Source organism: Hemicordylus capensis, chromosome 1 (assembly GCF_027244095.1).
Source record: "Hemicordylus capensis ecotype Gifberg chromosome 1, rHemCap1.1.pri, whole genome shotgun sequence".
Taxonomy (NCBI): domain Eukaryota; kingdom Metazoa; phylum Chordata; class Lepidosauria; order Squamata; family Cordylidae; genus Hemicordylus; species Hemicordylus capensis.
Window position 1 is genome coordinate 208775524 of NC_069657.1, and position 12383 is coordinate 208787906.

At 43.5% G+C, this 12383-nt stretch overlaps 1 protein-coding gene across 1 annotated transcript; it reads left to right on the forward strand.

The window, feature by feature from the left end:
• Window positions 1–2955: 2955 nt before the first annotated feature.
• LOC128331758 (uncharacterized) lies at window positions 2956–7615 on the forward strand. Its single transcript, XM_053265624.1, has 5 exons — window positions 2956–3243; window positions 3625–3673; window positions 3787–3841; window positions 6253–6294; window positions 6658–7615. The coding sequence occupies exons 1-5, from the start codon at window positions 2956–2958 to the stop codon at window positions 7496–7498; spliced, it is 1275 nt and encodes a 424-aa protein (XP_053121599.1). The 3' UTR covers window positions 7499–7615.
• Window positions 7616–12383: the final 4768 nt, after the last annotated feature.

Consider the following 12383-nt stretch of genomic DNA (forward strand, 5'->3'; position numbering starts at 1 on the left):
TTTGATTTGTATCTAAATTGAAACACCCCCGACTTGTTTTGGGTACAAATCTGGCTGCCCCAAATCACCCCTGATTTTCCAGATTTTCCAAATCCAAATCTGAATTGATTCAGATCAAAAAAGGGTCCCAGGGCCAAAAGCCTGGGGTGTCTGGTAGTGCACAATGGGTGGAAGCTACTACCCAAATTTCAAAGAAATCGGACAAAGGGGTGATTTTAAAAGAATTTTTGAAGTTGGTGCATCCTTAAACTTTTCCCCATAGGGAATAATGGGGATTTCAGCAGCCTTAGTTATAACTCCCCAGGGGAGTGGAACCAGGGTGGCCCAGAGTGGGTTGTGGTGTGTGGTAGTGCCCAATGGGTGCAAGGAAGCTACCACCCAGATTTCAAAAGGAATTGGGCAAAGGGGTGATTTTTAAAGAATTCTTGAAATTGGCACGTCTTTGTGGCTTTCTGAAGTTTGCGTATCTTGAACCTTTCCCCCCACCATAGGGAATAATGGGGAACTTCAGCAGCCACATAACTCCACTTGAGGGGCATGAGGGTGGCCCAGAGTGAGTGGTGTTGTAGTGCACATAGGGTGCTAACCACCCCCAAACCCACAAGCCCATGGGGCGCTGGTTTTTGTTGTTTCTGAGGTGTTCTGAGAGTAGATCCTCTGGTAGCAAATGAGAGTGGATTCAATGTTGATTCAATGAGTAAAAAAGAAAAAAAAACCTGTTTTCTCTCTCCCCGATTGCCCTGATGTGCAGCATGCAGAGGGAAAGGGGGCCCTTGGGACTTGTATTCTTTCATAGTTCTGATGATAGAGGTTTTAAAATGTTTCCCTTTTCCTCCCCCTCTTTGTTGCACAGGGGTTGTTTGGGGGAGTCAGAGTCCAGTGGGGAGAGGGCTTGTGGGGATGCGTAGGTTGGCAAAAATGGGGAAAAGATATTTCTTAGCAACCCATTGTAGCTTGGATAAAATGATACATGCTTTTCTGGCTCTTTTTTAAAAAACAACAACTCAAGATCTTTTCTGACTTAAAACAGGGCGAGCTTAGGGAGCTTGCCCATCTCTTTTATTCCAGAGTTCAAAGACATCTGCTTTAGTCAAGTTGTAGGAAAGCCATCAGGATTTCTGATGCTGTGGTGAAAAGCAGAGAATTACACAGACAGGAAGTTAAAAACTCTCTGCTTTAATGATAGGTATAGAAGTAGCTGCAGCATCCAAAATGAAAAAAGAGGATACATCACTCAGGTTTTGTTGCCAGGCACCAGAATCGGGAATGATATATTTATGAAACCTTTTTACAGCTTGAAAAAGTTCATATATTATGCATGGTAAAATTGAACTATTTTGTTGACAGGCCAGACACATGAAATTACAACCTTGTAAATGAAGAGGCATATGCTGCTCACTCCAGATTATACTGGCATGATAGCTCCAATATGGTAAAGATAAGAAGTCATTTCAACATTCTACCATTATAGGGTTATTTGCTATTGGATAACCATCATATACTTTTAAATTTAACTTTCAATTTTTTAAGAAATTCAAGTATACACTGAAGCATAATGGTATGTGATTTTGGAAAAAAATCCATCCAGTATTTCCCAATTTGTTGGGCTCTGAAGTCCCCATAATCACAAAATAAGATTAACTAACATGAGGATTTTGCCCTTGGAAGGTTCTGAAGCCAGAGTAGGGAGGGGCAAATCCTGGCAAGTTCTGTAGAGTGACTCATGAATTCTGAATTTAACTGCTTGATAAGGAAAGTGAGAAAATGAGCATTCTGGTACTTCTTTACTTAAACAAGCATTTCCTTCCCCTTTCTTTTATAGGCATTGTTACTTTCCCCCCTCCACTGAGATGCTGGTGAAGTTGGGCGATCCTTGCAAGGTCAAGCAAGGCAACAGTATTTTATCCACAAAGTGCCTTGCAGACAAGTCACAATGGATGCTCTTCTTCCCCTCGTTGAAGAATAAATGAAGGGGGCAGCAAAGTGGATGGTACATCAACAGTAACTTGATTCTCTCCCAGCCACCCATAATCAGAAAACTCGAAATGGACAATTACTGGATGGGACACTTGCTAGGGGGTTCAGAATCACTGAATCACAGTTCAGAGCACTGTGACCCCCCCACCCACCCCAAGTCTAGTTTGCTGCTGTAGAGAGAACTCTAGTGGGCAGATCTGGGAGACATGCATTCTCCCAGTACTGGTTGGCCAGGTTTCTAACACATTCCAGTAGCCACATGCCCCTTCAGCATGTCTTAAATCTTTCAGCATCCTAAATCTTGGAGAGCAGTGGTTGCCGCTTAACCAACTTGGCATTCAACAGAATAATCTTCAATCCTGGGGATTTCTCACCAGTGCCATCAGGAATCTATTGATTGGTTGAACTATGGGTCAGAAGAAGAACCACCAAAACCTGGTGAGACCCTCTTCCACTGGAAGGGCCTGGATGTCTCCCACTGTCATTGTTGGAGTGGGGTATCTCACTGCTAGAAAGAGGATGTCTCCCACTGCCTGGATGTTTCCCATTCTCTCTCTACCATCTCTTCAAATACATAATCACAGTTTTGTTTTGTATGAAGCAGTATTCTATCAGGTCAGATCCCATAGTACAGCCCATGAAAGCAGAGTGAGTTTATACTGAGGCTTTGTCTGGCTCCAGACCTGCTAGAGAAGCACTTCAAGGATCAAGACATGGACTTTTATCCCCAATTTCCACACTGCACCTGGAAATATAATGAATAAATAAGATCAAAGATACACAAGTGCAGGTGAATTTGCTTAATCTGCACAATTTATTCCAACCACAGGAGAATGCTACTTCTAATCTGTGGTGTAATGTTCCCATTCTGCCTGGGTTATGCCTCAGCTTCAGGAAAGGCATGATTTTTTTTAGAGGTGTGTGTGGGTGTGTCTGTTTCGTTTCCATCCCCCATGTGGAGATGTTTATTTGCGGGTGATGTACCTCCATCATTGTGAGGTCTTACCTGTGTTCACAGAGGACCCCTCCCTCTCAAGGGCTAAACAAGGCTGGGTCACAAAAGGCATTTATGATGCAGGAGTGACTTCAGGAGGGGAGTCCAGGCTGAGCCCAGAAACTGCCAGAGAAGCTCTTGCTCATTCGGCCACAGGCAGCATCATGTTCCTAGAGGACATAGTCTGGAGTGACAGTGCATTGGAGCTGCTGCAGCTCTTGGCACATTCCATTAATTTCTGGGTCTTCTTCTGGACTGCTAAAGCCTTATGGGTAAGAGGCAGGTTTCAGCAGATGACCCCCATTTTGGCCCCACCATGGTTGGCTTGTAACTTCCACCTCCAAGTAGGGTGAATTGAGTCCATCCATTAGTGCCGTGTTGTGAATCTAAGAGCAGCCTTTCTGGATTAGACCACAGACCCATTTACTAGGGTTGCCAGGTCCCCTGAGACACAGATTTTCAGAATGAGGAGTGGAGTCTGGGAGTTAAAGGGTGGTGCTTGGAAGAATGTGGAGGTGGGAGAGCCTGCTGCCCGGTTGGGGGCAGAGGCTGACATCTGACCACGAAGAAAAAGAGGCTGGCTCTGTACCTGCTGCCCCTGCATTGGAGCCTCACCGGCTCAATGCCTTCTCCTTTTTTCTTTGGTGCAACAGGCTCATGGCTCCAGGAACAGCTGGATGAAGATCCAGGAGATATGGACTGGTGAGCAGCCATTTGTTTAATATTAGAGGCCCTGGCAGTGGGGTGTATGGAGGACACTTGGGGTCTCAGCTTTCCTAAGTCAGCTCACATGGCTTCTTGTCTCTTATTTGCAGCAATCTTGAGATTCTTTGGGAAAAAAGAGAATGCCAGATACCAATGGAGGAGGAAGTAAGTCATACCCACTGCCATCTTCCATTGCACCCACAGGGAGCCACTGTCCAGTAGCTCCAGTCTTAGACTCTCTGTTCCCCATGGATGTGTGGGGGGGGGAGGGGGAGATGACACCACATATGCATTTTGTCTGCCATTGTTTGGTCCGCCTTTTGGCTGTCCCAGAGACAAAAGCAAGGCATGCTTCCCACATTAAAAAAGCAGGGTGTGACGGGGGGCTCCAACGTCATGCTTGAGAAAACTCCAGTTGGTGGGCTGCGAGGCGGACAGTCCATCAACAGTATCTTGATTCTGTCCCAGCAATCCAGCATCAGAAATACAAACCCCAAATTGGGTGATGATTTATTTATATGCCACCTGATATGTATGTCCCTAGGCAGTGTACACCAGTGGAGAGGGCACCTGAATCAAAGAAGACCACAGTCAACCCACCTCCCCAGGGGTAGACTTGTGTGATACTCCCCAGCCTGATTGCCTGAGGGTAGGGATGTGCACAAAACCGGCTTGCCTGGTTCGGTTCGAATTCAAACTGGGTTTGAACCAGGAGGGGGTGGTTAGGTTTTGGTTTTGCTTGAACCTCCCCTGGTTTGGTTCAAATATGAACCATTTCAGACCGGTTTGAACTGGTTTGGACCAGTTCAAACCTCCAAAAGTGGGTGGGGTGGTATCTGGCACCCATGGGTACCTGCTACCCAAACCCCAAAGCAATCGGACACTCCTCCGATTATTGGTGAATTTTAAAATTATTTTGGAATTCCTCATAGGGAATAATGAGGATTGCAGCAAATGTATAGCTTCACGTGGGTGGTAGTGCCCAAGGGGGGCAAGAAAGTTATCAGAGTTATTTGAAAGGAATTGGGCAAAGGGCTGATTTTTAAGTGATTTTTGAAGTTTATGTGTCTTTAAGGTTAGCAATGGGAGTGGATTCATGGTTTGTCATTGAAAATCTTATATGCTACCAAAGAATGTACACTCAGAACACTTCAGAAACAACAAAACCCAGTACCCCATGGGTTAGCAACCCATGGGGATGGTCGGCACCCTCACTCTGGGCCACCCCAGCACCCCCCAAGTGCAATTATGGAGCTGCTGAAACCTCCATTCTTCCCTATGGAGAAAAATTTTAAAGCCACTTGTGGGGTGCTGGGGTGGCCCAGAGTAAGTGGTGGTGTAGTGCACAGAGGGTTGCTAACCCATGGGGTACTGGGTTTTGTTGTTTCTGAAGTGTTCTGACTGTAAATTCTTGGGTAGCATGTAAGATTTTCAATGACAAACCATGAATCCATTCTCATTGCTAACCTTAAAGACACATAAACTTCAACAATCACTTAAAAATCAGCCCTTTGCCCAATTCCTTTCAAATAATTCTGATAGCTTCCTTGCCCCCCTTGGGCACTACCACCCACCACACTCTACTCTAGGCCACCCCTTTGCCCCCGACGTGAAGCTATACATTTGCTGACACCTCCATGCTTCTTTATGGAGAAAAACCTTAAAGTCGCGTAAACTTCCACAATCACTTAAAAATCAGCCCTTTGCCCAATTCCTTTCAAATAATTCTGATATCTTCCTGCCCCCCGCCCCTTGGGCACTACCACCCACCACACTCCAGTCTTGGACACCCCTTTCTACCTGACACGAAGCTATACATTTGCTGCAATCCTCATTATTCCCTATGAGGAATTCCAAAATAACTTTAAAATTCACCAATAATCGGATGAGTGTCTGATTGCCTTGTGGTTTTGTGGGTGGTAAGCACCCCTGGGAGTCTACTAACTACCCAACTTTTGTGCCCCTAGGTGCTCCATAATAGGGGATAATTGGCTGGTTTGGATCCCATTATACCCTATGAGAAAAATAATTGAAAATATTTCAAATATTCATAAAAAATCGTAGGAGTGTCCGATTGCTTCAGGGTTTGGGTGGTTGTTGGCACCCAAGGGTCCTCCACAATAGGGAATAATGGGCTGGTTCAAGTCCCATTATACCCTATGAGAGAAAAATAAAAATAAATTTCAAAAATTCATTTAAAAAATTGTACGAGTGTCCGATTGCTTTGGGGTTTGGGTGGACGGTACCCATGGGTGCCAGCTACCACCCCACCCACTTTCGGAGGTTCAAACCGGTTAGAACTGTTTTGAATCAAACCACCCCCAGTTTGGTTCGAATTAGAACCTGCAGCTTGAACCTGATGGCTGGTTTGGTTTGAATTCAAACCATCGAACCACCCTGGTTCAAATTCAAACCAATTCGCACATCCCTACCTGAGGGTTAATCCAGATTCATCACAGGCAACCAGGAAAGTACTGTAGTTGTTTTGCAAGCCTCCGTGAAAGGTTTCATCATAATAGAGTGGGGTCATTGTTGACATCAGCATCATTTAAAGGTGTTTTTCTCTTTGTTTTAAGACTAAACACATTAAGCTCTGTGTGGGGTCTCAAGGATGAAAAGCAAGTATTATTTAATTATATATTATTTGTACAGCACTATTCATGTACACATTTACACAACACAAAAAAACAAACCCCATTCCCAAAGAGATTACCATCTAAAATTTATCATGGGACTGGCCACAGAACTAATGAGGCAGAAGCAGAATTCTGTTTTCTTGTTTGTCAGATGATGGAGGCGAGGGCAGTTCTCACCAGATTTCCCGAGTCTGCCTGTCCTTGTGAAGTGGCAAGGAAGTCCCATGGAGTTATTCCCTCCAGCCTCTGCTACGCTCTCCCAAAGCTGGAGTATAGAAATTTGCATCCATTGGAAAGTAAAGCTCCTTCCTTCCACCTCTGACCTATGATTCTTCTACCCAACAGAATCCTGCCCAGTCTGTCAAGCACTTCCTTGGATTCCCTGTCATCCTTGAACAGCACTTGGTCCTCTTCCTCAGCAGAAGACAAAACATTAAATCTGCTGGAGACATGCCTCTCCCCATCTTCTGCCACCCCATGGGGAGATGCCAACCACTTTCAGCCTCTTCCCAGACCTCCCGGAGCTGGACTCAAGGAGCTTCGCAGGGAATCTACATCCCACAAAAATGTAAAATTCAACTTGCTTAAAAAGAAGTTGCAAGGATTGTGTGGGGGCCCCACACCCCACTCTGAGTCTTTGGCCAAAATGATCTCCAGTGTGCCTCGTCTCCACACACCATCTGACATTGTGGCTAACACTGTCTCCCTCAAAAACAACAACTATGAGAAGATGTTGTCTCCAAGGCACATCCAGAAAAAGCGATTTCAAGGACTGTATGGAAGTCCCACACCCCATGCTGAGTCTCTGGCCAAACTGAACTCCAGTGTGCCCAGTCTCCAGACACCATCTGACATTGTGGCTAACACTGTCTTCCTCAAAAACAGCAGCTGTGGAAAGAAGTGGTCTCCAAGGCATGATCAGAAAAAGAGAGCAGAGATATCATTCCTACCCCTGCTGCCCAAAGCTGGTCCAAAATCCAGGGCACAGTGTGGCATATGTTTAGGATTGGCAGACAAGCCATTGTCAGGGGAGATCCAGGAGTCCTATGTCTCCAATGAGGTAGATAGCTACAAAACAAGGGACCAGGTGACACTATATGGAACTTCCATCCAGAAGAAAATGCTGAAGGCTTTGAATGAGCAAGAATCAGAAATTAATATTCCTGAGTGGGAATATTGGAACTAATGAAGCAGTGCAAATCCTCTCCCAGTTTATCCCTTTGCTGGGACTAAGCCTAGAATATAGATTTAAGAGTAGTGGTTGTGTTGTTTATATTATGAAAATAAATTTGTTGTGCTTGAGGCTTTGCTATCAGTCAGCCTTTGCCTCGTCTTCCCAAAAGACCCACAATGGAGGAATATCTGGTCATGTAAGCGGCACTTCATCTTTCCATTCCTTCTTTCTGTCAGCTGGAAGCTGTGGTGGATGAGAAGAGGGAGTATGAGGCCTGGCTGTGCGGAGGAAGCTGGAAGAAATACTTGTAGCCTAAGAAAGTCAGGTTGGGTGTGTGGGTGGGAAGAGGAAGTGGGGGGATGTTGGGAAGGTGGTGGGGTTTTTTAGTCATGACCTACAAGGCTAAGAGAGTTTTAATGAGCAGCTGCCTCTGACCCTCTTAAAGCTCTATGTGGTGAGGCCAGGACAGTGTATGTGCCTCTCGGGGTCAAATAGCCTTGCACTGGAGATACATCATGAGGATCTGATGTTTGTTTGTGTTTGTTTTTCATATTTATCGACCCTAAACAGCTGAGTTGCTACGTTTTATTTCTAGTTCCTTCAGTTAAGCTTCATGTTTTGTTTTAATTGCAATGTTTGCTTTTTTTTTCTAATTAGAATAGTTTGGAAGATGCTAGAGGCTTGCTCTTCAGAAGGCTTATGTTAAATGCCCATGGAAGGAACGGATGTATGTCAATTATATGTAATCAAATTCTAATTAAACATTTTTGATCCCACATGGTCAGTATGACCCCTCTTACCTGCAGAGCAAGCGGACTAGAGTGAAAGATCCGGGCAAAATGTGAGTGCCTGGACCTAAACATCTATCTGAGCATAATTGGTGGGAATTGAAACTTCTCCGCTGCTTACACGGCACACAAGTTAAGTCCTGGCTGAACTACGATGTCCATGCTTTTAAAGCTAATTTGTAAGAGCATTAATTATCTTAATCCATTAAAAAACAAACCAACCCTCAAATAATGTATATTTCCAAGCTGCGACTTTTGTGCCCCTGGAGGTACTTGAAGGCTCTCTTGGTTTTACCTTGTAGCTCTTTGTAGGCCATCCTCAGTTTGTGCAGGCCTCTCTTTTGTCTTTTCCTTAAGTGTTGAAACAAAACATTAACAGCTTTTACGATTATGCAACAAAAGTAATACCCTCCCTCCCTCTAATTTTGGGGAGCTGATTTGTTTCACCATCACTGCTATTAATCAGGCTTATTTCCACATTGCTGTGGAACATTTCAGCCCCTGAGGGGTAGTAAAAAAACCACAAAAACCCCTCTCATTCAAAGTGTAATGAAAACAAGGAACTGTTATTGCAACAAAAATTGCAACAAAACTTGATTGTGTAACAAAAATCTTTAGAGAGAATATCCTTACTGAGGACTGGAAGGGATGCTGAGGGTTAACAGCTAATTCAATTGCAGGTCAGTTTTCATAAGTAGTAAAGTCATGGCCATCTTCCATATATTTGTGTTATTTGTATATTCATATATTTGTTTCTCACATCTTAATTCCAGTTGTGTGAGCAATCCACTCTTCCCTAGCAAAAACCTAATTATTTTAAAAAGTCACAAAAGGGAAACATGCTTAAACTTATGCCGATGCCTATATCAAACTCTTTTTACTTGTCCCTCTTATTGCTGTTGGTTGAGGATAACATCATGACCACGAACCAAACTTGCCAATTTAAAATGCCTGCGAGTAATTTGGGGGGATTCAAAAATTTCAAGAGTTTCAGTCTGCTCATTCTTCTTGGTGACTCAGTGATATTACAGGATTATTATTTTTTTTGGTGATTTATAGCATTTTTTTGGTATTTCCCCCCTTTATTTTTAGGTCTTTTTGCAGTCATGGTTCCCCTAACCCCCTGTTTCCTATAGAATGCAATGCCCTATCAACCACAAATTTGCCAACGGCGAGATTTTGCCAGAACGGGACCCTAGCGGTTTTCAAGGGATGACTGTATTAGCCTACTCTCCTTAAGGAAAGTAAGCTTATGAGATCACCCAGCATTCTCTCTGTGTGTCCATGTGTGTGTTCTCAAAATGGCCCAGGGCGGTTCACATCAAAATAAAAAACACATAATAGAACAATTAAAATCACAAAGAATTATAAGAAATTAACCAGATTAAAATTAAAATTAAAAACTAGATATAATTAAAAGCCTGGCTAAAAAGATGGCCTTTGAGACCCTCCTGAACACCTCCAGGGAAGGAGAGCTTTAAAGACCCATCTTTTTATTTTCTCAGAAAGGGAAGATGTCTTCCTGCCCTTGGCACTAGTGAAATCCTCCTTCCTGGGACACACAACAGCTTCAGGGGTAGGGAGATATCTTCATCAGGTCCACAATGTGGAGACAAAGGGTTAATCACCTTATGGTGGCAACATCTGGATGAGCCAGGAGGTTGTTTTTGAAAGAACTATTTTGGAAGTACGGGAGAAACATTAATGTGGAGTAGTTCTTGTAAGAACTGAGGGAAATGGAAAAAAATTAAACATCGGGGAAAAGGCTTTGTATACAGGAAAGAAACATTTTAGTGGCAGGGTAAACCTCAAAGGAGTTGCATGCCTTGCTGATCCAGAGGGAGTCTGGATCAGTGCAATTACAGTAATTCCTAACTGCATATCAATTAATTGAAAAGAAAAACCTAAAGTGTAATTCAAATACTATATTGGAGAGGTGGTCATGGAAGGTATCAGGAATGTACTTTTAAAGTGGAGCATATCCTGGTAAAACAAAATTTTATTGCATAGAAGAGAGAATAAAGAGAATAAAATGTAATTTTATTACATAGAAGAGAGATGTGAATTATGCTTTAGTAATGGACAGTCCATCTTCAGTTTAAAAGCTCCTCACACTATCTGCAGGGATAAGGATGTTGTGCTTTTTAGTAGGGCTGTGCACAAAACAGGTTTTATGTTCTGTTTTGAGCTTGAAATGAAACGCAAAGGGCTGAAATGTTTCATTGAAACAGCAGCCAAACTGGCTGTTTCAACTAAACAAACTTGAAACGTTTCGAGTGTGTTATGGCCATAGGGAACAATGGGGAAACTTGAAACACCCCATTGTTCCCCATGAGCAGCTCCAAAGGACATCAAAGTGGGTTGGGTGGTAGGGCATGATGGGTGCTACCTATCACTCAACCCACAAAAGAAATGGGCAAGCCAGCAATTTTTAATTTTAACACTTAACAATTTTTTTTACCTTTCCCCCAAACCCCCATAGAGGGTTGCTAAAGGTGAGGCTTCAACTAGGCCAGTGAAGTTACTGTTAAAGAGAAAGAAAAAGGGGACAGTTGGGAGTTAACAGCTGGAGGTTGCCTGGGGATTAGGGATTCACCAGGGAGAGCTGGTGCATGGAAGAAAGAAAAAACTGAAAAGAGAAAAAAGGTTGAGGTCGCCAAGAGTGAAACCCAGAGAAATGCTGAAGGGGGAGGGATGATTCCCAGGGCAAAGTCTCTGAGGTGAGAACCTGATCCTACTGATAAGGCATCAGTATAGGAAGTAACAGACCAGCTTCCTGTGATCAGAAAAAGAAGCAACAGACTAAATTGGGCAGCTAAGAAATAGGTATGTATGGTGCCAGTATAATGTCAGCCTTATAATCTTTTATGGTTCCAACCCATGCACAAAGCCCAAACCAACCATTGGAAAGAGAAGTTTTATATTTGAAGGAGTTCTAGCTCGTGGTTTTCATTGGAGGCAGCAAAGAAAAGATGATTTATTCACACATCTTCCTGCAATGTTGATTCCTATTCCCTCCCCTCCACCCCCATTGCAGGTATTTAAACTAAACAAAGCACACATCAAAGGGTAAACTTTATGTTTTATATTATTCACAAGTTGGACATATATTTCAATGGTGTTCGACCTGGCATAGTGACTGACAGCACAGTGACTGACAGCACAGCAAAGTTAATTAAACATATATGTTGCACGAACTACTTCCTTGTATGGAATGTCACCAGCTGTAAATGGTGTAGATTATTTAAACAATGGAATTGCCCTGCAGTAATGTGTCCCATTGAAGAACCCTGTCTAAGAAGTTTAAAAAGGAACCTGTGGCGGGGAGAACTGCAATCTTGCCTGCTGGCTACATCGCCATGCCTTCAAATCCCCATATTCACAAGCGTCTACATGTGTATTCCCCTATGCACCAGCTATAATCTTGTTTTATTAAGGCTATGGGGTTGAAAAAAGCCTCCTGGCCCTGGGGGTCTCTCCAGGATGCCCTGTGTGCTTGTGCGGGGCATCCAGGGCTGCAGCCTGGATCAAGCCAAGCCCGCTCTCCCCACAGAACCCCCTCCGGTGAGTCTCACAGATTGTGAGATTCACCTCAGTGGGTGACATTTTAAAGGTAGGCTTGACAGATTTATCAGACATCCTAAAGCAGCACTGCATCGTGAAATGGGGTGGGGTGGGGGCTTTCCAGAAGGAAATTTACAGCAGCAAATATCAATCCACCCCTTTTAATGACTGAGGAAATGTTTGGAGGCATGCTCTTTGAACATTCTTCTTCGAAATAGATGTGCTAATACTACTTAGCGGCAGTTAATATCTTGCACAGAAAATGTTCAGAAAAGCAGGAGGAGAGAATTATAGTCAGGGTGGTTAACACTCTCAATTAGTGTAGGTATAACATTTGATATAAAATATGACTTCAGGCACAAATGCTTCCCCACCACACATACACCAGCTACAGCTAACTGGGCATACATCTCTACTAGAAGCATGACACTGGCTGGTGGTTTTTTTTTAGCAAGGCATGACAGATTTATCCGCCATACTAAAAAAGGAGTGTTTATTATTTGTTGAGCATTTGGTCTTGGATACAATTTATTGTCCATAGAAAA

What these genes read in the sequence shown, in the direction of transcription:
- LOC128331758 (XM_053265624.1), top strand. Translation starts at nt 2,956, where the DNA reads ATGTACCTCCATCATTGTGAGGTCTTACCTGTGTTCACAGAGGACCCC. An exon ending in GATCCAGGAGATATGGACTG is followed by an intron (nt 3,674 to 3,786) that starts GTGAGCAGCCAT and finishes TCTTATTTGCAG; the next exon opens with CAATCTTGAGATTCTTTGGG. An exon ending in AGATACCAATGGAGGAGGAA is followed by an intron (nt 3,842 to 6,252) that starts GTAAGTCATACC and finishes CTTTGTTTTAAG; the next exon opens with ACTAAACACATTAAGCTCTG.